General features: G+C 34.9%; 1 protein-coding gene across 1 annotated transcript; it reads right to left on the bottom strand.

Annotated features, from left to right (window-relative positions):
• Positions 1 to 5,056: 5,056 nt before the first annotated feature.
• On the bottom strand, positions 5,057 to 26,080 carry LOC106142222 (galactokinase). Its single transcript, XM_013343905.2, has 9 exons — positions 25,926 to 26,080; positions 22,990 to 23,157; positions 19,395 to 19,578; positions 18,553 to 18,679; positions 16,327 to 16,452; positions 10,155 to 10,336; positions 9,157 to 9,272; positions 6,647 to 6,805; positions 5,057 to 5,447 (listed from the first exon to the last, which is right to left on the bottom strand). The coding sequence occupies exons 2-9, from the start codon at positions 23,155 to 23,157 to the stop codon at positions 5,334 to 5,336; spliced, it is 1,176 nt and encodes a 391-aa protein (XP_013199359.2). The 5' UTR covers positions 25,926 to 26,080; the 3' UTR covers positions 5,057 to 5,333.
• Between the last annotated feature and the right edge of the window lie 1,606 nt (positions 26,081 to 27,686).

Here is a 27,686-nt window from a genome sequence, read left to right as displayed (position 1 = left end):
TATAGACGTGACCATATGTATGTATGTACTTATAAGAAAGAAAAATATACTTTTGTCCGTAACATTAATTCATTCATTCATATATAATCAGGTCTATGTCCATTACGGGGTAGACAGAGGACTTTAACAATAGACCTTATTCTGACGATTCTGAACGTTTAATTTTATGTGTGTATGTATGAGGTGAGGTACATTTCCCTGAGATCGCTTTCTCGGAATAGATTTATATTCTCAAGGACGTTACGGAGATTTCTGATATCCTCAAAGTAAATTGAAACCATTTGTTTATCAAATAATAACAGTTGTTCATTTTGTTTTTTGTATTTTCTAAGATCTTGTTTTATTTTGCGTTTGTTTTTTTTAATGTACATAAATACTTAACTAAGCGAAAGAAGTATGTAGAGATCGTGGCCAATGTAAAAATGTAGTATCTGCCTACCCCTCCGGGGAAGAGGCGTGATTTATGTTTGTAACTTAATTTTCAAATCTTAGTGGGTTATGAAAATAAAAGTATTTAATATATTTATGAGAAAATTTAAAAACTTTAAAAACTTGATCAAATTAAGGACGTCCTGGTAAAGGGTCAGGTCAAAAGTACCCGAAACCGCCAAGCTTGCATGAAGAGAGTTATGAATGTGGATGAAGCGAAGGAAGTATGCAGAGATCGTGGCGAGTGGAAAGAGGTAGTCTCTGCCTACCCCTCCGGGAAAGAGGCGTGATTTTATGTATGTATGTATGTTAAAAACTTTCTTTCGGTACAGAAATATAAAAATGTATCGATATTCATTATAGTGGGTTTTGAAACTACACCCCTCATATGTGAACCCTCACTCATCTCCTCCCCACGCATTCCGAAGAGTATCGACTTAGTCAAAAATCAATGATAAATACCCGGAGGATTATTATGTCAAAAATTGATAATATCAAAGGAATACAAATAAGAAATCAAAGAGTTTATCTGTCAGTCTGTCTGTATGTGATTGGCAGGCTATTTTATTCAATTGAATTGATAGGCTTTTGTCGTAGTCAAAGTAAAAATAAACATTTAGGTTAAGCTTGTCTTAAACATGAAGTACTTACATCATTTATGTTATTACCCGGATACGTACTTATTATATATCATTTAATAGGTATATTTTCTGTATGATTTTTATTTGACATGTGTATGTGATTGATAAATTTTATATCTTTTCATACATACCTACATCTTATTTCGCTACGGGGTACACAGAGCAGACAATCTCGAAAGTCACGTTATACTTGTAATATTCCGTCCGCCTATACATTTTTATTTTGTACTAGCCGTTGCCCGCGACTTCGTTCACGTAAATTTCGAATTTTTCCGCGTAAACTTATTTGCAGGCAAACTCATGCCTTGAGTTCATTAAAATGACGATATCGTTTTTTTTGTGAACCGATTTTGATGAAACAAACTTTAAATGTTTTTCTGAGTTAAAACAAAGCAATTGGTGGAAGTTTAAAGTAAATCGGTTCAGTACTTTCGGAGATAAGCGTGATCATACATACAGATAGACAGACAGACAGATAGACAAAAAGTAAAAAGAATTTTTTTGTTCGCTTTCTAATATTCATTCTATGTGTCCCTCTATCCATTTCAGTCAAAAATACTAAATGTACAGACAAAATATTTTTACTGTTTTATTATATGTATAGATTATAAACTCTAAATAAATAAATGCTGGATACCTTTATGATGGATTCGAGATTCAAATCCTAACCGAAAAAAAAAGAATATCAAATTTTACTCTTCCTTTGAAAGGCTTTTACAATCTACGCGAAAAGAGAAGCAGATGGCACTCGCGGACCAGCATGGTAATAGGATACTATACATACATATATATAATCACGTCTATATCCCTTGCGGGGTAGACAGAGCCAGCAGTCTTGAAAATACTGATAACCCAAGTAACAATTAGGCGCTAAAGTAAGATTTATAATAAGTCTATAAAAGCGCTAACTAGATTCTAAAGTGGTTTATGGGTGTAACAAATTAGTGTTAGAGCGCGCTCTAACCCTACTTTACCCCCGAATTGGGCACAATTTTTATATTACTTAAGGTTGTATAATGACGGTATACAAGAGTTATGGTAATTGGCTAAGAGGTACAATTAGTGCTATAAGAAAGTTATTATAGCGGTAACAGGATCTCTTAGCGATACAAGAGGGGTAAATAAGCGTCAACTGACTCCTTAAGCGGTACAGTAGAGATACAAAGGCGTTAATTATATTTTCAAGCGCTAAAAGGGAGGTAAATAGGTGTTTTGTAACGGTCTGAACGCTATTCAAGATAATTAAACTAATTTTGTGATCTAATAATAAATAATTTTATTTTCAATGGCTATAAGTTTACGACTAATGATTTTTATATTAAACAAAAAAAAGTGATATTGTATGGTGAGAAAGGAAGCATATTTTTGCTGCGAAGGGAAGTACACTGTGAATATGTTACATATTTATTGGCAAATAATTCGAGCGCCCGATGTATGTTGTCTATTTACTGAAAACTTTTCCACGTATTTACAACAATTTTTGTTTATTTTGGTTGCGACGCCATTGTCAAAAACAAGTAGTCAATATAAGAAATACAGTAGTGACCTTAAGCGCTATTACTTTACCTTTAGTCACAAAAAAGTAACAATAGACGCTATAGGATCTGTTATAGCGAAAAATTATACTCCTATTTGACTTAAGGTAATGCAAGAGAGTTTTGTATAACTTCAAGCATTTGGTTCTATATAAGATTAAATAAACACTATTGTAAGGCTGGTAGCGCTTATTAACGCTATTGTGCAACTTTAGGTTCTTGTAAAGAGTTTATTATCACCTGCATAGCACTTTTGGAGGTAGTGGCTAATTCTTATTCTTATTTAGATCTTAGAGTTCTAAGATTCACTTAAAGCTATAACACAAAATGCTGTGCATGTACAACAGTGTTAAGATTTGCCATAATACATCCATAACCTTTAAGCTCGCCTAATTGTCGCGCTTGTAACTCTGTATTATAAGTAGAAGTGATATACGTTACTTGGTACGCCACTTTATCGCCAATAGTCATAAGTGTTGCTACTGTAATGCCTTTGTAGCCCACTAAGTAACAAAATAAGCTCTAATCGTCGCCTAAATGTTTGTTGGGAAGCCACGCTCAGCTATTTGGCTTTAAGATAGAATTGAGATTCAAATAGTGACAGGTTGCTAGCTCATCGCCTAAAAGAAGAATCCCAAGTTTATAAGCCTATCCCTTAGCCGCCTTTTACGACATCCATGGGAAAGAGACAGAGTGGTCCTTTTTTTTCTATTGGTGCCAAGAACCACACGGCTTAGTATTATTTCAATAATGAAATTTCCCCTTAACTTAAAATTAACCCTGTCTGTAATTTCACATAATTTACGAAATTACTGGGTAACCACTGATAAATTTCTACAAAACTTCGACGTCACTGTTACTAGTTAATCGTAAAATATTATTTATTATAGGTACCTATGTAAGTATTTATTATATTTGTTTAAAGAGTCCTACTTCATGAATTCAAAGAAGAATATAAATATTTATTTTTAATAAGTAGAAATTTAAGTGTAGTTCCACCATTTTGATTTGCCATTTAATATCGGCACTGTCCAATTTAAAGAAATACTTATAAAATTATTATTCTAGTGTGAAAATTTTAACACAAGTAGATACCTATTATTTAACTTTGTAAACTTTTTATTTTACATAAAAATATAACAAATTACAAAACAATCATTGGATTTAAAAAAATATGTACAATTCAATTTCTATTGTACGGTATCGATAATAATAAGGTATTGAAAATGCGTGACCCCCATTATATAATCACGTCTATATCCCTTGCGGGGTAGACAGAGCCAAACAGTCTTGAAAAGAATGATAGGCCATGTTATTTTTCTGAGTGATAGAAATGAAATTCAAATAGTGACAGGTTGCTAGCCCATCGCCAAAAGAAGAATTCAAAGTTAATAAGCCCGTCCCTTAGCCTCCTATTACGACATCCATAGGAACGATATGGACTGGTCCTATTAGTTTATTTTTTTATTGGTACCAGGAATCGCACGGCACCATTTTATATTCATACCAAATTTACAAACCAATATTTCAAGTATTTACCTGTTCAAAAATCTGTTATCCTCAAACCGTTCACTGCACAAACACTTAAAGTTACATTTTTTCCACTAAAACTAGTTTAAACTTATTCATTTAACAAACATCACGTTCAAAGTTCTTTAATTTCGAGTGACTCGCGAGTACCACTGAATAGTTTCGGTTCAAGTAGACACGTGCGTCCGCTCCGGCAGCCCGTTATCAACTGAAAGCTCGCTCGGTTTCAGCTTTAAAAGCTACGCCGTTGCCGTGTGGTTCCCGTCCCGGCACAGATGGAAAAAAGAATAGGACCACTCCATCTCTTGCCTATGGACGTCGTAAAATGCGACTAAAGGATAGGTTTACAAACTTGGGATACTTCTTTTACGCGATGGGCTAGCAACCTGTCACTATTTCAATCTTAATTCTATTATTAAGCCAAACAGCTGAAGGTGGCCTAACAGTCTTTTCAAGACTGTATGTTGGTTCTGTCTACCCCGCAAGGGATATAAACGTAATGCAGCGTGCCACCGACCGCTGGTCGTCGGTCGGTAATAGTTGGCGTCACACTATACGGGCCCATCTTTATTGCCTAAGTAAGTAACCCATATCAAATCTGAGACAGTTTATGATGTACTGGCTGTGCCTGCGACTTTGTCCGCGGGGAACAGTTATTTTGGGCATCATTGAAGCCCTCAAGGACTAAAATTTTCCATTATTTCTCCGCGCCTAATACTCGTAGTTACAGCGTGATATTATATAGCCTAAAGCCTTCCTCGATAAATGGTCTATTCAACACACTTTTTCAGTTCAAACCAGTAGTTCCTGAGATTAGCGCGTTCAAACAAACTCTTCAACTTTATAATATTAGTATAGATTTATTAATTCTTTGTATATATAATGCAAGCGTTAGTGATTTAGAAAAAAATTAAACAAAACTTTTACTTTCTTTTTTTACATTATTTTTATTTTTAGTTTTAAAATTACATACTTCATTTTAATCAAGTTTCAAATCAAGATCGCATTATTCGTAATTTTATTTTTATAAAAAAGTACAATAGTTTTTTTTTTTTAAACTAAATACATACAAGACATTATATCCCAAAAATTTAACTTTAATTTTGTTGCTTATGTGACATCTTTGGAAGGTTGAAAATCAAATGTCCTTTTTCTTCACTAGTTCGTTTACTTAATTATATGAAAAGTGGGTAGAAAATTACAATTTGTACCCTTTGGCACCATCACTGGGTTGGCAGATGAAGAACACTGGTGTCCCTTTATATTTCGACAAAATCAGCTTCTTCAAATTATCCACTTGGTCTTTTTTTACCTGAAACATAATGTATGATAAGAATCATATGTATGCAAATAATTATAAAAATAAAAAACGCATTACCGTGTGGTTCATTGGGTAATTTTGAAAAGGCGAACTCGCACTCCTCTCAAAAGAGGTGTGGATGTATCCAGGCTTAACGACAGGAAGAAAAAGAAGAATTTAAAAAGTATTTACTATATATTTTTGTCCGCAAATTCGTCCGCGAAAATCGAATTATACCGTTAAAATTTCCGTTCCCGCGAATTTTTTTCTGGGTTATCTTTTGTTTGATCACCCCTAGATCACATATTAAGCCTACATATCTAATTTAAAATCTCTTCGCCCAGCAGTTGTCAGTGTGTTGATGTATCAGTTAATGAGTTAGTTTTATATTTGCCGGTGTCAGTGGCGCAGCGGCAGTACGCTTGTCTGTGACACCGGAAATCCCGGGTTCGAATCCCGGCCAGGGCATGATGAGAAACGCACTTTACATACATACATACATATGGTCACGTCTATATCCCTTGCGGGGTAGACAGAGCCAACAGTCTTGAAAAGACTGAATGGCCACGTTCAGCTATTCGGCTTAACGATAGAATTGAGATTCAACTAGTGACAGGTTGCTAGCCCATCGCCTAAAAAAGAATCCCAAGTTTGTAAGCCTATCCCTTAGTCGCCTTTTACGACATCCATGGGAAAGATATGGAGTGGTCCTATTCTTTTTTGTATTGGTGCCGGGAGCCACACGGCACTTTCTCTGATTTAACTGGGTCTTGGATGTTAATCTTTATAAGTACATACATACATACATACATATAATCACGTCTATATCCCTTGCGGGGTAGACAGAGCCAACAGTCCTGAGCGGACTGATAGGCCACGTTCAGCTATTTGGCTTTAAGATAGAATTGAGATTCGAATAGTGACAAGTTGCTAGCCTATCGCCTAAAAAAAGAATCTCAAGTTTGTAAGCCTATCCCTTAGTCGCCTTTTACGACATCCATGGGAAAGAGATGGAGTGGTCCTATTCTTTTTGGAATTGGTGCCGGGAACCACACGGCTTATAAGTATTTATTATAAAATATAGCATCATTGTGTCAATATCTCATAACACAAAGTTTCGAAGTTACTTCGACGCTAACTCAATGTGTGTAATCTATCCCGTATATATTTATTTATATAGACAACAAATTTCCTTTCATTAAATCTCTCACCAAAGTAATAACACATCCCGCGAACCCTCCCCCAGTCATCCTGGCTCCAAGCACCCCAGGGGCTCCCCTCGTGATGTCCACCAGCTGGTCCAGCTCAGGGCATGACACCTCCATCAGCTCGCTGAGGGATTCGTGGGATTCATAGAACAACTGGCCGACCTGAAAAAAAAAGGTTTCTTGCAATGCAGAACATAGAAATCTGTCTAAACGAATTAACTTAACATTATACATACACATACATACATACATATGGTCACGTCTATATCCCTTGCGGGGTAGACAGAGCCAATTGTCTTGAATAGACTGAATGGCCACGTTCAGCTATTTGGCTTAATGATAGAATTGAGATTCAAATAGTGGCAGGTTGCTAGCCCATCGCCTACAAAAGAATCCCAAGTTTGTAAGCCTATCCCTTAGTCGCCTTTTACGACATCCATGGGAAAGAGATGGAGTGGTCCTATTCTTTTTTGTATTGGTGCCGGGAACCACACGGCACAATTTTTAATAATATCGAACTAAAATTCAATAATAACTTAGTGCATTATTTATATCAGGTTATGGACGCGCACGCTTCCACTGCGCCACTCTGCTCCTGATATAAATAATGCACTAAGTTATTATTATAAATGGATTTATTAGAATAAGCTTTTACTATGACCGGACAAAACAAAACTATACAGAGAACGGAAGTAAGTTGTCACAGATAAAACAAAAGTATTAGTGTTGCCAGGAAGGCTCCAAATTTAAATTTATACGCCACAAACACAACAGAATTCTCTTCATAAAAAAAAACTATATAACGCATTAAAAATACCGAGGTTCGTTGTTGTATGCAGCCAGTTTTATTTTTTTATTTAATTTTAGAACAATTGCCGTGTACCAGGTATTTACCAAAAAAAAATAACAAAAAAAAACATTTATGAACTGAGTCTCAGACTGTATTTCAATATTATCTTCAAGTTTTGTACCTATGTATTCCTCGTACGCACAAAATATCATTCAAAGAGCCTTAGCAAAACTTAATAACATTTTCATGTCATATCGTTTCATTAGCTTTGTAAAGTTCCCCATTTAATAATAAAATTACATTCATTTTGAAAAGCAATTGAATGCAATATCTGTCTACCAGCTTAAATTTATTAAAAGACCCGAAACGAGTTTCTGATAAGTGCCTTTTACGTTGCAATCGCCTTTACGAATTGCAAAAGGAATATTAAAATTTGCTGTCAAATTAAACGCGTACCTCAATTGACCTAAATATGTACAGACATATTTAGAAGACTTTTATTACAGAAAGACAGCTTTCTGTAATAAAAGTCATTAGGTTTCTTCTTCAAAAGAAACATCAAACTCATATTTTAATAAAATTAATATTTGCCTAATTTGGATTCTTATTCCAATAAAATTAATAAAAAATCGAATCCAAATTGGGTCATCAGAAAAAATAAGTAGGTATATGAAAACCAACGTTGAAACATGATTGTAATAGTTAAGAATTCTTATTCCCATAATCGCCACTCACGACATCCTCATGAAGAAAAGATTTTTATTTTTGTTTGTAACGAATAAACTCGAAAACTATATTGTACCTATTTTGACACAGACATAGAATAGACCTCAAGTTACATATTTTTTTTTAATTCCACGGGAGCAAAAGCTAGTTCATAAATACTTACAAACTTTCGCATTTACGATAGTAAATCCCAATTTGATATTTTATGTATGTATACATAATGTATTTTTTGTATCTTGTATGTATTTATGCATTTTTTTGTAATGTCAAAATTTTGCAGTATGCATGTGCGATAAAGTATCGCACCACCAACTTAAAGTTTTTCTGTTTGGTCAACTGGTTGACTGGTAGTGAATGCCAAACGGCATTAAGTCCGCCTTTTGTACATTTTTTTTTGTGCAATAACGTTTTAAAGAAATAAATATCTAGTAGTATGATAGGAAAAGAGTTACATACGCAGGACCTTAAACAGTGGAACTGCGTCCTGCAACCGATGAAATAATTATAACGTATACAACACCCTCCATAAAATTGGCTAAAAATCGATTGTCAGTAAAGTCGATTTCAAAGAGTCGATTTACTGACGATAGTTGAACGTGACAACGTCTTAAGAAAATAATGATGGAATGGTAGCATTTATCAAAAGAAAATTTTAATTTCATATGTTTAATAGATTTGTATGTACATATATATAGAGAAGGAGGTAATTGGAAATCACAATGAAAGTATGTATGTAAATGTACTATAGTATAGCAGTTGTCCACGCAGACGCATCTCTCACTCAAATAGGAGAGAGACGGATGTCGAACGCTGCCGAACGCGAAGGCCGATTATGCCTCTTTGTCGCACGTTCCGCGCTCTCGCTTGCACTTCAAGCACTTACATGGAACGCCTCAGAGCGAGGTAACGCCGCATGAGTCATGTTTTTTCGTGCGTGCAGCCGGCTCAATCGAATTATAAGACGTTGTCACGTCAAAAAGAAAATAAGCCTTCTTACCCTTTCCAGGTCATTTTCCCGCAATCTTTTGGCAACTTCCTCTGTTCTCGCGATCTCCCCAATTACATGCTGCGCCCTTTTCAACACCAATTCATCACATTTCATCTGTCTTAATCCTGAAAGCAATTATTAGAATTCAGCCACATAGGTATCTTTGTTAATTCTCTTACTGAGTGTGTGTTTAAAACATAATAAAATTTAGATATTATTGTTTCTTGTGTTTATCATGCCCATACATTTTGTGTGTACATGAGATGGAAATAAATACATATGTATATATATCATACAACTTTTAAATTTTCTTTCTTAGTGACTGATCGAGGTATCCCGTGATCAGAGACTGGAAACTATATCGTCAAAGATTAAACATTTTCAATCATCATTGCAACGCCACCTTCTGGGCACGTTACCATGGGCAAATGGGCACAATTTATAAATTATATAATCACGTCTATAACCTTGCGGGGTAGATAGAGCCAACAGGCTTGAAAATACTGATAGTCCAGCTGTTTGGCTTACTGATAGAATTGAGATTCATATAAAGTGACAGGTTGCTAGCCTATCGCCTAAAAGAAGAATCTCAAGTTTATAAGCCTAGCCCTTAGTCGCCTTTTACGACACCCGTGGAAAAGAGTTGGAGTGGTCCTATTCTTTTTTCTATTGGTGCCGGGTACCACACGGCACTTATAAATTATAGAATAGAATCTTTATTTGCTTTTGATAAGGGGTGGATATGAATGTGGATGAAGCGAAGGAAGTATGCAGAGATCGTGGCAAGTGGAAAGAGGTAGTCTCTGCCTACCGCTCCGAGAAAGAGGCGTAATTTTATGTATGTATGATAAGGGCTATAACGAGTTTTGAAAATAAAACTGGGTATTTCCTCTTCATCTAACAACCAACTTTCATCAAATCAAGATATAAAGGATATGACAAAAGCTTTATCACTCGATTCTGTTCCTAAATACCTAAAGATATCTGTTACTGACTTTTTAACTTACTATCTAAATCTGTGATTTTTGCACTCCTCAACGATGGTATACGAAGTTTAGCGGCTGCTTCCTCGCACTGCGCCCGCCTCTGAGGGTATTCACTGCCAGTCAATTTGTGCTTCACATTAGAATTTGTCACCAGGATCGCCGTATCGCCAGTGTTTATTGGAATCTGAGTGGAGGCGAGCGACCTGTCAAATACAGACATGTCTTTTTTTTATTAAAAAACTTTATTAAACAGCTGTTGAACAGGTGAATTAATTGCTTAAAGCAAAGCTTTTGAAAATGGCAAACAGATTTTAAATCGGTTGTTAAATAAGTGTTAAATAGGTGCCGTGTGGTTCCCGGCACCAATACAAAAAAGAATAGGACCGCTCCATCTCTTTCCCATGGATGTCGTAAAAGGCGACTAAGGGATATGCTTATAAACTTGGGATTCTTCTTTTAGGCGATGGGCTAGCAACCTGTCACTATTTGAGTCTCAATTCTATCATTAAGCCAAATAGCTGAACGTGGCCATTTAGTCTTCAAGACTGTTGGCTCTGTCTACCCCGCATGGGATATAGACGTGACCATATGTATGTATGTATATTAAATAATATCAATTTTAATAGACATAAATACATAATAATTATATATACTTCTATACAAATTTTATTATGAAGAAAGCATTTGTTTTGTACGTGTGTTTGCAATGTTATCACACAAAAATTACTGTAACGATTTTGATCGTATTTCGCAAAGCAACAGACAAAATAGACATAAACAATATAGTCATACTTATTAACATTATTTAATTGAAACAAAAAAGAGAAATGTCAACACACAGCTGAACGATGTCTATCAGTCTTTTCAAGACTGTTGGCTCTGTCTACCCCGCAAAGGATAAAGACGTGATTATATGTATGTATGTAAGACAAGTTTAACCTCGACGTCGCTTATTTTTCATTAAGAGTGTACTGTTTACTTTATATTATTTTTCTTGCGTAGCTGTTTGATATCTTTGGGTAAAATATTCATATACTCATGAATTTAACAAGAGAACGTAGAAAAGGATAATTTGGGGATGTTTCTAATTTGAAAGGTTTTTTTGTGAATACATCCTTACTTAAATTCAAAATTCAAAATTTTTATTCATGTTACTGTAGGATACTTTATATCGCTTAATAATTTTCAAATCTTTTGGTTTCACAACAATGGTTGACGTCAAATAAATTACTTAAAACTAAGTTTACTGCCGCTTCCAAGGCGTCAGTGCAGAAAAAGCGGTAACAAACTACACTTCAGCATTTTCTTCAACAACGTCAACTTCACAACCATCCAAACTTAGAATAGTTAATGAACCAAATAATTATTGTAAAAAAGTTGGAATAAACATGTAAAAAATTGGCTCAAAATTATAAAATACTTTATCTTTTTCTGTTTTACTAAAATCGAAATAATTATTTTTATTTGCATGTGCATATATTTTATTTATATGTGCATTTCTTTGTACTGTTTGAAGTCTATTTTCTTTTTCTTACGTTAGAAGAATCCCATACACTCCTCAAGTGAAGTACTTCGAAGTCAGTTTCATCATTTCACCATTTAGAATGCACGCAAAGATAAAGCAGTCTAAACAAAACCAAAACCACTAATAGAAAAATATGTACGTAAAAATGAAATTAATAAAAGTACAGATTCGTTTCAGTAAAAAAAAACTAACTAATTAATAATTAAATAATAAGTACAGATTAAAATGTTTTAATTTAAATACAGTAACACTGATAAATGAGATCGTTATTTGTTACTTAATTATTTGCGAAGTCGTTTTAAAAAGACAAAGTTATTTGCAACAGAGTGAACAAACGCATCTACATTGCAGCCATTTCTCATCTAAAGCTTGATTCATTAGCCGGTAACAGCTGACCTAACAACAACCCTACAACTACATTCCCTACTTCTTTCTAGGTTCTACCAGTAGAATAACATAATAACTAAAAAATAGCTATGTATTTAAAAAACTTAAAAAAATGGTTTTAATTTATTACCAAATTTAAAAAAAATGTGTTTTACAAATACGAGAATCTATAATTGAACAAGCATTATTTAAAATTTACATTCACATTAATAAATTTAAATATAATAATACACTATATAATTGAACAAGCCTTATTTAATATTTACATTTACATTTATAAATTTAAATATAATAATACACTATATAATTGAACAAGCCTTATTTAAAATTTACTAGCAAGTAAGGAACTTGGCTAAGAATTTAAGGGGGAAATATGAATGCAAAATATAACAATTAATAATCGTAGCTAACTTAGCTTAATAGCTAACAGGCGTTGAACATTAATAGATATTGAACGGTAATTGTAACCATTAAACTTCAACATGTATATATATTGAAAAAAAAAATACTCAAAATTATGCACTTGGTAATTTCAAATACCTACCTATATTTAAAAAAAAAGGCTTTTTACACTTTGTTACAGAACCCAAGAAAAGTTAATTAATATTTATATCAAGCTCTTTATGAGGCCAATGACCCGAACCTTCTTCAGCGTGGAATATTCCTTCCCTATTTAAGAAAATTTAATACAAATATACTGGCAGCCCCGTAAAAAAACAGAACAAGAACTAGGGCAATAGAGTATTAAATATCTTTGCATCAAAACTCTTTTGAGAAATTGCTGGTATGGCTTTGAAAAAAAGGAGAAAAAATGAATATTACACCAAAGAGAGCTTATTACGATATTTAATTTAATTAAAGTCAATCTACAAACGTTCTCGATATAATATAATCAATATAAGATTTCATTTCGTTTCAAATTGAATTTATTTCAAAGGTGTGTTCGAAATATGTAGGCTTATATGCCTACATATGTATTTTGAACGCTTAAAAACAACTTATTGAGAAGCAAACTTACACGTTTTTTACATAAATAAAATCACGCCTCTTTCCCGGAGAGGTAGGCAGAGACTACAACTTTCCACTTGCTACTATTCCTGCACATTCGTTCGCTTCATCCACATTCATAACTCTCTTCATTTTTGTAAATTTACATAAATCTTAATACTGAATTTTATAGAAGGCTGACGTATTATTCGGGGTTAACAAGAGGTCACCCTGAGAATTTATTGAAGAGCAGTTTATCTTTGAGAAATTTAGATTAGGATAATTTAAATTTAATCGTACATGGTATTATGTCAAAGTAAGGGATTACTGCAGATTAATGACACATTCTTTTTATAAAATGTTTGTTTTTTTTTACATGAAAACATTTTAATTTAAAACAAAATTTCTTTTCTTCTTTTTTCGATTTTCATTCATAAAACTACAACTGAATTATTTTTCTCCATCTATAATTTTTGTACACCAAGTTACTACAAACCTAATCGATTGTCATTTGATCTAGATAAGTACAACATTTCAGATAACAGAGCTGGTAACCTGACACTCAGAAATGTACCTTATTCAGGGCAATCTGTTGTACGTTATAAATATGTTATTAACAAATATTAATTAAGAAATCATATTGATCATCCCACATTAATACATATAGTCACGTCTATATCTCTTGCGGGGTAGATTGATCATCCTTCTGATGTTATACTCGATTTAGTCCTCGCCTTTTTGAAATGGAGCCCAGGGTATGTATGGTTGAGAAGTCGTATTTTCGTAGCTGTATGCCGTGTGGTTCTCTCTAGTGGATGTAAGCTCATAGAAAACTGAATTATAGAAGAATGATTTCAATTCTATGCTAAAGCTATAGAGTCCTTAAGGAAAACAAAATCCATACTTTTTGCCAAAAATTCATGACCTGACATTTGTTGCGACGTCTTAATATGAAAACTAAATCGCGCAAGCAAAATTTCTACGGATTGGAGCATAAATACAACCTCCGACTAAACATCGTCGGAGCCGCGGTTCCTCAGGCATAACACCTAGCCTGGTCCATACCAGCCGGAATATGCCGGAAGATCTTACCTTTGGGGTTGTCGAGACCGAAATATCACTCCTAAAGGGTCACCAATTATAAAGTCACAGAGGTCAGACAGGAGGATTAAAGACAAGCCTCAAATATGACTTTTAAATCAAATTCCCTCTCAAATCTCTTGATTCGTAATTTGTCACCCATACAATAATCACTCGCTTTTATTATATACTAGTTGACGCTCGCAACTCCGTTTGCGTGTTAAATTAAAGTTTGATACATATTACAGAATAGCTGGTTACTTTGGCTTCTGCATCACATGATCCAGATCTTCAATTTTTTTTCGCCAAAAGAAAATGCTCATCAGGTTCAACAACTTTTGTTTAGACGTCATTTCAATATTTTCCTATAGTTTAACTGAGTTGTTATGGTTCGATATCAGCTGTACCTGATTCCAAAATAAATTATACCCTATAAGTTGGTTAGGCATAAGGGCTATGCAACAAAAAAAGTTTCATTCAAATCCGTTCAGTAATTCCGGAAATTAGCGTGTACAAACAAACATACAAACAGACACTTTTTTCAAATTCATGCTTGGTCTCTATCGTTAAATGATTTTAAATTATTTTTTTGAAAATATACTCAACGTACAGACAAACATTTTTTATTGTTTTATTATACATATGTCTAGAAGACACGGAATGTCAAAGCTTTGGATGAATAATTAACTTTATGTAAAACACTGTTATAAATATTAAACTTCTATCTATGCGACATTCTGAAGGCTCGGGACTTTATTTTTTACTAACAAGCTTTCGTAATAGGGGATATTAATAATACTAATTAGGGAAATTCAAAGTTCTTTCAGATTTGTTTTTCTAAGAACTGAATTGAAAACGTACTTATTTAAGTTGCGCCGAAATGGATGTGAAAGACTTTTTTTATTATTATTATTTTATTATTTGTTTTAGCAACCGGCATTTTGGTCACTAGTGTTTTTGAATAATTCTCCAGCCTTCTGGTTAGTTTGCTAGTATATATATCTTTTAACAATAATATATAGGTAAACACTGGTTCAAATTGGGAAAAAAGGTTCAAATAGGAGCGAAGAAATAATGGAAAATGAGAAAAAAAAAACGGGGAAAAATATTCATCCTTGAGGGTTTCAATAGTGCCCAAAATAAATTTTCCACGCGGGCACAGCTAGTGTTTAATAATTATTATTAATATTGTAATTATTAGGTACCTACATTGATGTGATTAACTTTAGTAAAACAAAAAATATGCCTAGCTATGTACATTACATAGAAAGTAACACCATTACCATCAACATTTGCCTTTTCTCCTTCAATTAGGGGTAATATGGTGTTGCGTCTTTTTGCGCATCTCCGGCCTGATAAGAAGCATTTAGAAAGCATTAAGGGAGCCCCATTATCAAAAATGAAATGATAATTGACAAGCTATTGGCAGTAGCTTCATCTGCGCATATAGTCATTACATTGGGATTCCTACATACATGTAGTTACGTAATGTCTACCCCTTAATTGATATAGACGTGATTATTTTTATATTTATTACTAGCTTTTGCCCACGACTTCGTCCGCGCTTCCGTCGTTTTTCGTGAAAAAATTGCAAAACGTCCTTCCTCACGTTTTTAATTTAACAGGCAGATTATCTTTTTTATATTAGTAGGGCAATATAATATGTCAATCCCCAATACTTTTGTATAAACAAAATATAAGGAACCGCAGAATATTATTATGAATAGCTGTGCCCGCGACTCCGTCAGCGTGTAACTCCTTGTATTTATTATAAAGAAGTAAAGTTTATAACATTTTTAGAATAAAATCTTAGATACTTTGATCGTTTGTTAGCTGTGGGTCCCAACCAAAGGTAAGATATCAGATATATTGTTCCAATTCCTATAATTTCGACAATACAAGTCATAGCCTATTGTCTTGACTCGGGATCCCTTTCATTCGACAATTTTTTTTGTCCTATTTTAGTTTAACGAGTTACGCATATTTTTTTTGGCATACTAGTTTTTTGGCATAATTGGTTTTGGCATACTATTTCAATGGGCATAAATATAGTTTAGATAATTTTTTTGCCCAGATTAGGTTAGGTTAGGAAATATGCCTAAAAAGTTATGCCAAATAATATTATGCGCAACAATTATTAGGCTAAACAAAGGTATGACATGTAAAATTATGACACAAAATTTTATGCTAATAGATAAAGAACCCTTCATTCACCGGCAGTCAATAAGGAGAGCGTGGTCCTCCTGACCCATAGCCACAATGTACTGGTCCATGATGCCGCAGGGTACGCCGGGGAATTCGTGTTCAGCACTCTGACACAGTCTCGCTTTCTCCACTGGGCTGTAAGGGAAAAGATAATGATGAAGAAGAGAGAAAATATATGTATATTCTAGTGGTCTAAATTTAAATACTTTAGAATATTTTTTAATACTAGCTATGCCCGCGAAAACGACCGCGTGGACTAGTTATTTTGAGCATCATTGAAGCCCTCAAGGATGAATAATTTTCCCCGTTTTTTCTTTCACATATTCCATTATTTGTTTGCTCCTTATAGTTGCAGCCTGATGTTGTATAGGTAGCCTAAAGACTTTCTTGATAAAGGTTCTATTCAACGCAAAAATAATTTCTGCTGGATTTCAAGACAGTTTTATGACAGCCCATATTTTAAAACAACACAACATTAATTAATTACTAACCACGCTTCAAGTCTAATGTTTAGATCACTGATTAAGTTCTAAGAAATCAGTATCAAGAATATTTAAGCCTTATTATCAGTTACAAATATAACACATTTTAAATGGAAACTTGTTGAAGTCATGAATATTGAAAATTATGTATAGAATTTAAGCTTGAAAACATTGAAGATTAAAAGTCTAGACACATTTCTTTGAAATTAAGAGGAAATAGTTACAACCGGGGGCGTATGCTTTAAGATAAATGCTGATCAGTTTTAATATGAGAAGTAAAAATATGTTTATTGCCATTTTTACAGTTCGCAGAGGTATGAGTTGTATTTATTATTTTATTTATATTAAGAAAAACCATCGTTTTTATGATATAAATAATATAAACTTTTTGTATCGTTGTCAGTGTTGCCGATCGATAGTCCACTATCGATAAGACTGTTGGCTCTGTCTACCCAGCAAGGGATATAAACGTGATTATATGTGTTTATGAATGTATGTATATATGTCTCCATAAAAATTTCACAAAATCATCTCTTATAGAACGTACATGTCAAATTTCAAACAACTAGGTCAAACAGTTTGGCCTGTGTTTTAATAGGCCAGTCAGTGAATCAATCAGTCTCCCCTCTTATATATATGTACATATACTAGCTTTTACCAGCAGCTTTGCTCGCACGAATTCAGCGCCCTCGAATGAATATAGCGGCACCGACCAAAGAAAACAGAATTTTCGCTACCAAAGAAAAAAGTTTTTACCGGGCTGAAAAGTAACCTATGTCCTTCTCCAGACTCTTAATTATATATACGCAAAATTTCAAGAATCTTCTATCTAGTTCAGTTGATACGAGTAACTCGTGAAGAGTTAATAAACAAATAAACTTACTTTCGCATATTCATAAATAGTTGGGATGGGATAACATAAATACAACGCGTCTTTATACCTGACGGGGTGGACAACGGACATAGCCAATATCAGTGACTAGACCAGCTTGAAAATATCAGCAAATTACACACATCGTTCCCAATTGATTACATGTCAACCAGATTGATTTATCGGCAAAAGGAACGAAGGGCTTAAACGATTTGTTTGTTGGTACTTGCCGGCGAATGTCAAACTAATTTAAAAAAAAACATCGTGTTTGACAGAGTTTTGACGGATTTTAAGAAAATACTTTTGGCGGGAATAGAGAGACGTGACCATTGACATTATGTTCTTTTTTTAATTATGTCTTATCGAAGCTCTGATATGATCTTCTACTATTTTTATGGGGTTCCGTGCTTTAAAGGTAAAAACCTTTTACTAGACCTCCGTTGTCTGTCTGTCTCTCCGTCCGTTCTTCTATCGCCATCACCAGGCTGTATCTCGTAAACCGTAATAGCAAGAAAGCTGAAATTTTCACAAATCATGTATATCCGTTGCCTAACGGCTGAACTGAAAAAACCCAACAGCTGAACGTGGCCTGTATGTCTTTCAAGACTGCTGGCTCTGTCTACCCCGCAAGAGATATAGACGTGACCATATGTATGTATGTATGAAATGTGTTTTTTGTATCTCATTACAACCAATATCATAAAATTTTATATTATTTGCGAAAGTAACTTTATTTGTTTACGTTACCTCTCCACAATAGAACAATAATGATTCCGACAATATATATGAGATACGTGATTATATAAATGAATCACTGAACACGTCATTCACCTGTATAGGTTACGGAAACTTGTAATGACAATCAAAAGATCATACACTCACTCGACTGAGAGTCCTGTCAGCTGCTCCAGGAAAGTGAAGACTCCCACCTCCAGAGACGCACTGCTGGACAGGCCTGATCCCATGGGAACATCGGAGACTATCGCCGCGTTGAACCCAGCCACTGGTTCTGCAGAAGGAGTTAAAGATTTTGTAGCATCATACGAACCGCTGTGATCTGGACTGTACCTCGCATCTCTCTCCCTCGAAACATAAAACTTGGGGATTTTCAAGGTAAGAGTGAATAGGCATTATTTGAACTTGCGTTAGCCTAGGCCTCATCTCGCTTACCACAAGGCAGATTGTGGTCAAACTTTTATAAAAAAAAAGGCCGTCTGTAAGACTTACTTCAAGTTTAAGCATAAATTATTCACGAAAATGGAAGATTAATCCATTTTTTTTAAATTAAAAATCACACATCTATCCTCGTTATAGTAATATTAATACTGTTTGGCTTAATGATAGAATGGAGATTCCATTTTTTTTTTAATTAAAAATCACACTTCTATGCTCGTTATAGTAATATTAATATGATAGAATGGAGATTCCATTTTATTTTAAATTAAAAATCACACTTCTATGCTCGTTATAGTAATATTAATATGATAGAATGGAGATTCCATTTTTTTTTTTATTAAAAATCACACTTCTATGCTCGTTATAGTAATATTAATACTGTTTGTCTTAATGATTCAAATAGTGATACGTTGCTAGCCTGTCACCAAAAAGAAGAATCCCAAGTCCCAAGCCCACCCCTTAGTCGCCTATTACTACATCCATGGGAAATAGATGCCGCAACCACAAAATAGGTGCCGGGAACCACACGGCATAATGGATAAACTTACTTGGAAATTTGGCGACTGTTCCCTTCACATAGTTGGACCAAGCCGGTGGTCCCGGGGTCAGCTCGGTGGTGGTGGTGGAAGGGAAACTGGTGGTCACCGTCTCACCATTGGCCAGGGTGGACACCACGTGGCACACGTCTGTGTCGTTGTAGCCTCCAACTATTATCGTCATGAAGGGGAGAGCCTGTAAAAAAGGCAACGTTACATACATACATATGGTCACGTCTATATCCCTGGCGGGGCAGACAGAGCCAACAGTCTTGAAAAAACTGAAAAAAGGCAACAGGCTACTACACTTTGACAGTGAAGTGAAAGAATATTAATTAAACTATTTTATGTGTGTGTGCATTTTTTCTACATACATACATATGGTCACGTCTATATCCCTGGCGGGGCAGACAGAGCCAACAGTCTTGAAAAAACTGAATGGCCACATTCAGCTGTTTGGCTTAATGATAGAATTGAGATTCAAATAGTGACAGGTTGCTAGCCTATCGCCTCAAAAAAGAATCCCAAGTTTGTAAGCCCTTCTATTAGTCGCCTTTTACGACATCCATGGGAAAGAGGTGAAGTGGTCCTATTCTTTTTTGGTATTGTTGCCGGGAACCACACGGCACTTTTTCTATTGACGCTTTATTGAAAGAGAGAGACAGGAGATTGCTGTCCCATGCCGCGCCGGATGTGAACTTTCTCGTCTTAAGATTTATACATACATACATAAAATCACGCCTTTTTCCCGGAGGGGTAGGCAGAGACTACCTCTTTCCACTTGCCACGATCTCTGCATATTTCCTTCGCTTCATCCACATTCATAACTTAAGATTTATATATTTTCTTTATATATATTTAGATATTTTCGATCAGTGGATTCAGTACGTGCCGTACTCGATCAAAAGAGTCTAGCAAGTAAACGCGAATTTGCATGATCTTGAACGAAGCGAAGTATGAAGGAATCGGCGGCAAGTACAAATATTTAGTCTCTGCCTTTCCCTACAGGAAAGAATCTATAAGTTCGCCATCAACCGAATGAATCTTTTAAAGTTGTTTTTTCTTATAAAACGAAATGTATTTTTTGAAATCTGATTCACTGGTTATTTTTCCTCAACCGTAGATTCGTGGGCTGGAAAGACCCTTTAATAAAAACAAAGAATGGAAATGAAGATAAGTAGGGTAAAATTAGGAATTTCCAGGAACCAGAATAAACTACGCTGTTTAGCCGTATTGCGTCGTAATTCTACACGATTTTATATAAAAAGGAGAACATTGTGTGTCTGTTTATATCGCTTGACCACATTGTAGGTATCGTTTGCTTTTGTTCAATATATAACATGCATATAATCACGTCTTTGTATCTTACGGTATGGACAGAGCCTTTTAAGGCTATGACCAACTTCAGCTGTATGTTTTATAGTTTGATTACTAGATTGTGTATCTAATATGATTTCTCTCACATTTATGGTGGAAACGCAAACGCTTTCTTTACACTTTCCTGTCGTGGGCCTGCTGGAAGAAATTATCTAGAAATAAGTTGGGCCCTTGTACTGAATTTCTTTTGAATTTCTATTTATTTTAAGTTTTATTCTTATTTTCCGTGATGCACATAAATATATAAATAAATAAAAATAAAATAAACGCAGCCTAAAAGTAATGAATTTACTAGCTAATAAAGTAATAAGAATTTTAACTAATCCATTCGATCAAATTGAATTATGTAAAATTCCATTGACAAATTTGATAATGTTACAATACCTATCCAATAATTACCAAAACTCATCAGACTTTTTTGACGTCATCAATTTCAATAAGTGTTGGTGGTGTAAATTTAATTAAATTGTCATTTGGGAGAAAGCCAGAGTTTTAAATCATAAATTCGATCAAAATCCTCTCAATATTTAATCACTTTTAAATCTGTTCCATTAAGTATTATTCATGAAACGTTATTTTGGGAACATCAGATTCAACGATACTTACTGAACTTTTCGTCGTTCTAAATCGGTAATGCGACGTCACATGAAAAAAAATTCCGCGGGAATTTCGGGAATTCCACTCTTAGTGCACCCCTAGACTATAAAACGAACCTAGTACATACCAAAGCTCAAATCTCTAGACGTTACATAAAAAAATCGACTTACATTTAAAAAAAAATACCTTAAGGACGGTTGCATAAAATCATCAATTCACTTTGTATAGTAACGTTAACTTTTGTACATGTTCAGCATAATTAATTTCGTCTAAACTCACTTTTATTGGAAAAGGACTTACACTAATCAGATTTGAGTACTCGCAACAATAGGGAATTCATTATTAAGTTCTCATCCGGCTTTGTCTCATAAATTACGACCTTTTATCGTTAGCTAGTATCTTACAAAACCATACATATGTATATAGATCCAGTTTCGAAAAGCAACATCGAAAAGATTAAAATATGTTTGCCACTTATATATACCTACAATCGAAAACGTAATTTAGTATACTGGCCTGATGTAAAAAGGTTACTTACTATCCCATCACCCTCCAAAGCTCTATCAACCTTCCGGTTACCAATCAACGATTATTAAGTTATCGAACAAGGTATCATTGGCACAAACTAAATATAGATACTATGTATCATTGGAACTGCATTAGTGCCATCGCTTTACCACTAGATGGCGCTGATTAAATCACATACAAATTCGCGGTTACCACATTTTGAAGGCGGTAAAGCACTCCATAAAAAGTAAAACTTGGATATGGAAATAAACTGGGGATGATCTTGTGATGAAGTGCAAATGGACTTTGATTTAACTCTAAATATGCACTGTAATAAACCGCTGAACTTATTGATACAATAGTTTTAAAACAAGTTGGTTTACATACATAACATACCAAATTGTAAAAAAAGAATCAAATGCACACTTAAAAATTTTCTTTTTCTTTTTTTTTTATAAATGGCCAGTTACGACACATTCTGAAAAAAACAAAAAAGAGGTTGCACATCACAAAATATATTAAACACCACAAAATCTTATTAGTGTCTTTTAGTTGTGTGTTACTCACCCCCTATTCTAGTCCGCCGATACACGTTAAAAGGGTTACTTGTAAATATAAACGTTATCGCAAAGTCAACAGAAAAGACTTAGGCAAGACATATACTTCGCAAAACTCGTAGTCCAAATGGTCCACTAACAGGTTGCCGCGACCATCGGCGCATTCAAAGCGTCAAGCTATATTATTTTGTGACGCGCCTCTGTCAGCACCGTCGCTTTATTTTACTTGATTCCTCTTGATTTATTTTCAGTTTTAACATTACAGGAATCAGTCAACGTATTTACTTTATGCAAATGTTATACTTGCATATAATGTGCCGTGTGGTTTCCGGGACCAACGGAAAAAAAAAATAGGACAACTCCATCTCTTTCCCATGGATGTCGCAAAAGGCGACTAAGGGATAGGCTTACAAACTTGAGATTCCTCTTTTAGGCGATGGGCTACCAACCTGTCACTATTTGAATCTCAATTATATCATTAAACCAAACAGCTGAACGTGGCCTTTTGATTACTGTTCTGTCTACACTGCAAAGGATATAGTCGTGATTATATGTTATGTTATACTTACACATGGCAAGACATAACCCTCGCAATAGTCCACATGGTCCCCTAAAAGGTTGACGCGACCGGGAGCGCGCGACGCTACGACAGGCTGGCGACCAAACGTCGACCGGTATTTGTCGCACGCTTGTCGCATCAAAGTCGCTTCGCCGATTGGTACAGCGTCGTGACTCATCTGTTGAAATAAGATGATTGAATGAATGAATTTTATCATACAAAAAGAACACAAATCCCACATCGACCTTGGCTCGCGTATCACGTTTACGTCACGGGTTCGTATTTTTCTAAGTTATGTACAATAGTTTGAGTGCTCACCGACATATTATGTGCAAGCTGCTTCTCTTCCCTTGCAGATTGTTAACGTCAATCAAAGGAAAGACTAAAAACTTGGAATTATTTTTTAAGGCCATGAGCTGGCAACCTTATATGCTTCTTCAAAGTTTGCAATGCGTCAGTACAATACAACTTACTTCACTCTAAGGCACCATTTACACGTACGAGTAGCATCGTGTCGTTGCTGAAAATTACAAGCTGTCGACGCAGCAAACTGCAAGTCTTTATAACTAACCCTTACCTTAAAATTAAGGTTCAAATAATTATAGGTTGCTAGTCCATCGTCTAAAAGAAGAATCACCAGAGTTTCCTTGATGAATCTTATAAACAATGTGAGAAGGCGGTGGGTGCAATGAAACTAAAATAAGAGTGAACTCTTATTTTAGCTTCATTGCACCCACTGTTTAAATAAGGTGCCGTGTGGTTCCCGGCACCAATACAAAAATAATGGGACCACTCCATCTCTTTCCCATGGATGTCGTAAAAGGCGACTAAGGGATAGGCTTACAAACTTGGGATTCTTTTTTAGGCGATGGGCTAGCAACCTATCACTATTTGAATCTCAATTCTATCATTAAGCCAAATAGCTGAACGTGGTCATTCAGTCTTTTCAAGACTGTTGGCTCTGTCTAGTCCAGAAGGGATATAGACGTGACCGTATGTATGTATGTTTGTTTAAATGAGGGTGTTGTACGGTTTAATTATAGAAGGTTACATCTAAAGTTACCCATAAACGAGCTCGTTAGCGGTCATACATGTTACATATTATATGAATACGTGCTTGAAAAACATATAATTTAACTAGCTGTGCCCGCGACTTTGTCCGCGTGGAATAGTTATTTTGGGCATCATTGAAGCCCTCAAGGATGAATAATTTTCCCCGTTTTTTTCACATATTCCATTATTTCTTTGCTCCTTATAGTTGCAACGTGATGTTATATAGCCTAAAGCCTTCCTCGATTAATGGTCTATTTAACGCAAAAAGAATTTTTCTAACCAGTTTTCGAACCAGAAGTTCCTGAGATTAGCGCGTTCAAACAAACAAACTCTTCAACTTTATAATATTAGAAAAGATAAAAAATGTTCAAAAATTAAGTGTAAATTATTTGGGTCAATTTTGGACCACGTTGGCTAATTGGTTTTGGCATTATCATTATTTAGAATTACATTTGTTACCACCAAGGGAATTCACTGCCACAATTTTTTTTTAATTTGGTATATCCCTATTTAACTATATTAATAACACCTTTCCATTTTGCGACGGGGCTTAGCAAAGATTTGATTGTTAACTATTCCCAGATATTATTATGTGTAAGCTCTTCAGATTCGTGAAGCGCGGCCTATGTTATCATATCACAGTAGATAACGCCGTGTATCTACGTAGGTAAAACTACACACATACATACATATAATCACGTCTATATCCCTTGCGGGGTAGACAGAGCCAACAGTCTCGAAAAGACGGATAGGCTACGTTCAACTATTTGGCTTTAAGATAGAATTGAGATTCAAATAGTGACAGGTTGCTAGCCCATCGCCTAAAAGAAAAATCCCAAGTTTATAAGCCTACCCCTCAGTCGCCTTTAGTAGGTAAAACTAGTCTGTGTTATTTTTATTTATTTTGTATATATAATGAGGCATTTTAGGTCGACGCAAATGACTCTTTACCCTGATGGTAAGCAAGATTTGATCAAATATAATGCTTATCACTTTTGTCTTAAAAATTGGTATTAGGGAACAGAGAATATAATATAAACTAGCGACCCGCCCCGGCTTCGCGCGGTGCAAATCTCTGCGCCGCCGGCCGGCCGGTACCGCCGAAACAGCGATGTCTTTACTTTACTTTTTAAATCTGCCATATCTTCAAAAATATTCATTTAAATTACATGCTGTAAAGGACTTAGATATTTAGATATTTATAGACACTTATAATATATCCCTTGCGGGGTAGACAGAGCCGACAGTCGTGAAAAGACTGAATGGCCACGTTCAGCTATTTGGCTTAATGATAGAATTGAGATTCAAATAGTGAATGGTTGCTAGCCCATCGCCTAAAAAAGAATCCCAAGTTTGTAAGCCTATCCCTTAGTCGCCTTTACTACATCCATGGGAAAGCGAAGGAGTGAAAGAAGAAGTGAAGAGCCGTATGGTTCCAGGCACCATTAGAAAAAAGAATATGACCACTCCTACTCTTTCCCATGGATGTCGTAAAAGGCGACTAAGGGATGAGCTTATAAATTTGGGATTCTTCTTGTAGGCGATGGGCTAGCAACCTGTCACTATTTGAATCTCAATTCTATCATTAAGCCAAAAGGCTGAACGTGGCCTATCAGTCTTTTCAAGACTGTTGGCTCTGTCTACCCCGCAAGGGATATAGACGTGACTATATGTATGTATATATACAGCTTCATATGTAAACGTACACAATTACAAACAGCCACATTGAATGAATAGAATCTATTTATTTTAAACAATTACAGAAAAAAAGAAGACGCACTGAATGCATTCTCAACTATTTACTTTCCTACCCACTGCGATAGTATATTTCTCATATAACAAGAAACCACAGTTCTCAATCATAGCTTGATCAAATCAGACGCGGGCATTTACCTTCGAAACAGCTGTTTTACACAGAATAAATGGCACACACACACTTATTTCCCACCAAAGAACAAAACACAAACGCGCGGAACAGTAGGTACAGTTAGAACTGGTGAGCGCTCGAGTTGGCCACAATTTATCTTCATTAGGCCGAGTGTTCACGATGCGACGACAAATAATCTGACTGAGTCGTAATTAAAAGAATTGCTAACTAAGATACAGAAGTTGTACTGAGAAGCATCAGTAAGTATTGAAGGCTGGACGACGTTGCATCACTACATAGTATAAAACAAAGTCGCTATTTTAGCCTGTTTGTCTGTATGCTTAAATCTTTAAAATTACGCAACGGATTTTGATGCGGTTTTTTGTAACAGGTAGAGTGATTCAAGAGGAAGGTTTTTATGTATAATAACATTTATAATTTTGCACCCGTGCGAAGCCGGGGCGGGTCGCTAGTAATGTATGTAAAAAGGGTGCTTTTTTTGCACAGAACACAATTTAAGACAATTTGTTTGAGTTTATTGTATGTATAATTTAAAAAGGTATTGTTTTGTATTTACATAAATACATACATATAATAGATGATAGATAATCACGTCTATATTCCTTGTGGGGAAGACAGAGCCAACACTCTAGAATATATTGATAGGCCACGATCAGCTGTTTGGCTTACTGATAGAAATGAGATTCACATAAAAGTGACAGGTTGCAAGCCTAAAAGAAGAATCCCTAGTTTTTATGCCCATCCCTTAGTCGCATTTACGACATTCTTGCGAAGGAGACGGAGTGGTCTTATTCTTTTTTCTATTGGTGCCGGGAACTACACGGTATTGTATTTTCTTCACTTTATAATGTGCATATGATATATTTGTAAGTTAAAGGTTGTGCAATTATTTTTTTATAGTGATGATTTTTGCAACATCTGTTGGCAAATGAAATAAATAAAATAAAGAAGGTACCTCACCTCATTCATCAGTCTTATTAGTAAAAGTTAGTGTTATTTACGAGTAGGTAGTATCAATTTATATAATGTGTTTTAGTGTTATGTGTGAGTAATAAAAACAAAAACTTTTAAGAAACTGGCTCTCATAATATAACTATAATTTAATTATTTGCCTAAAGTCACCCCAAAGTCTCATAAAAGAAACTTCGATGGTACCCATATATTTTGAAGAACTATTTCTGATTGGCCTGGGTCTTGGATGGTTTTCTATCTATTTATTACAAAATATAGTATCGTTGAGTTAGTATCTCGTAACATAAGTCTCGGACTTACTTGTAGGCTAATATATATATATGGGGTAGACAGAGCCAGCAGTCTTGAAAAACTGATAGACTACGTTTAGCTGTTAGATAGAATTGCGATTCAAATAGTGACAGCTAACCCATCGCTTTAAAGAAGAATCCCAAGTTTATCAGCCTATCCCTTAGTCGTATTTTACGATATTTATGGGAAAAAGATGGAGTGGTCCTATTCTTTTTTGTATTGGTGCCGGGAACCACACGGCAATACAATAATATATGTATTTATGTAAAAGCTATTTTTTTATATTTAAAAGATAGGTCCGTAAGTAGTGTGAAAGAGATGGATATATCAGAAGTGGAGATTTACGGTGTACACACAGCCTAAGTACGAAGTAGTAAATGTTATCAATCGGTCAACTAATAAATGTTTATTGACTCCTGTTGATACGTTATCTAAATTGTAAAACAACATGTAACACAAAACTATCTACTTAGGTATACTTCCCTATCTTTTTCTGTTCATAA

This window comes from Amyelois transitella, chromosome 12, assembly GCF_032362555.1.
Source record: "Amyelois transitella isolate CPQ chromosome 12, ilAmyTran1.1, whole genome shotgun sequence".
NCBI classification, from domain to species: Eukaryota; Metazoa; Arthropoda; class Insecta; order Lepidoptera; family Pyralidae; genus Amyelois; species Amyelois transitella.
Note: the sequence above shows the minus strand (reverse complement) of the source record. Positions and strands in the feature narration are given on the sequence as shown.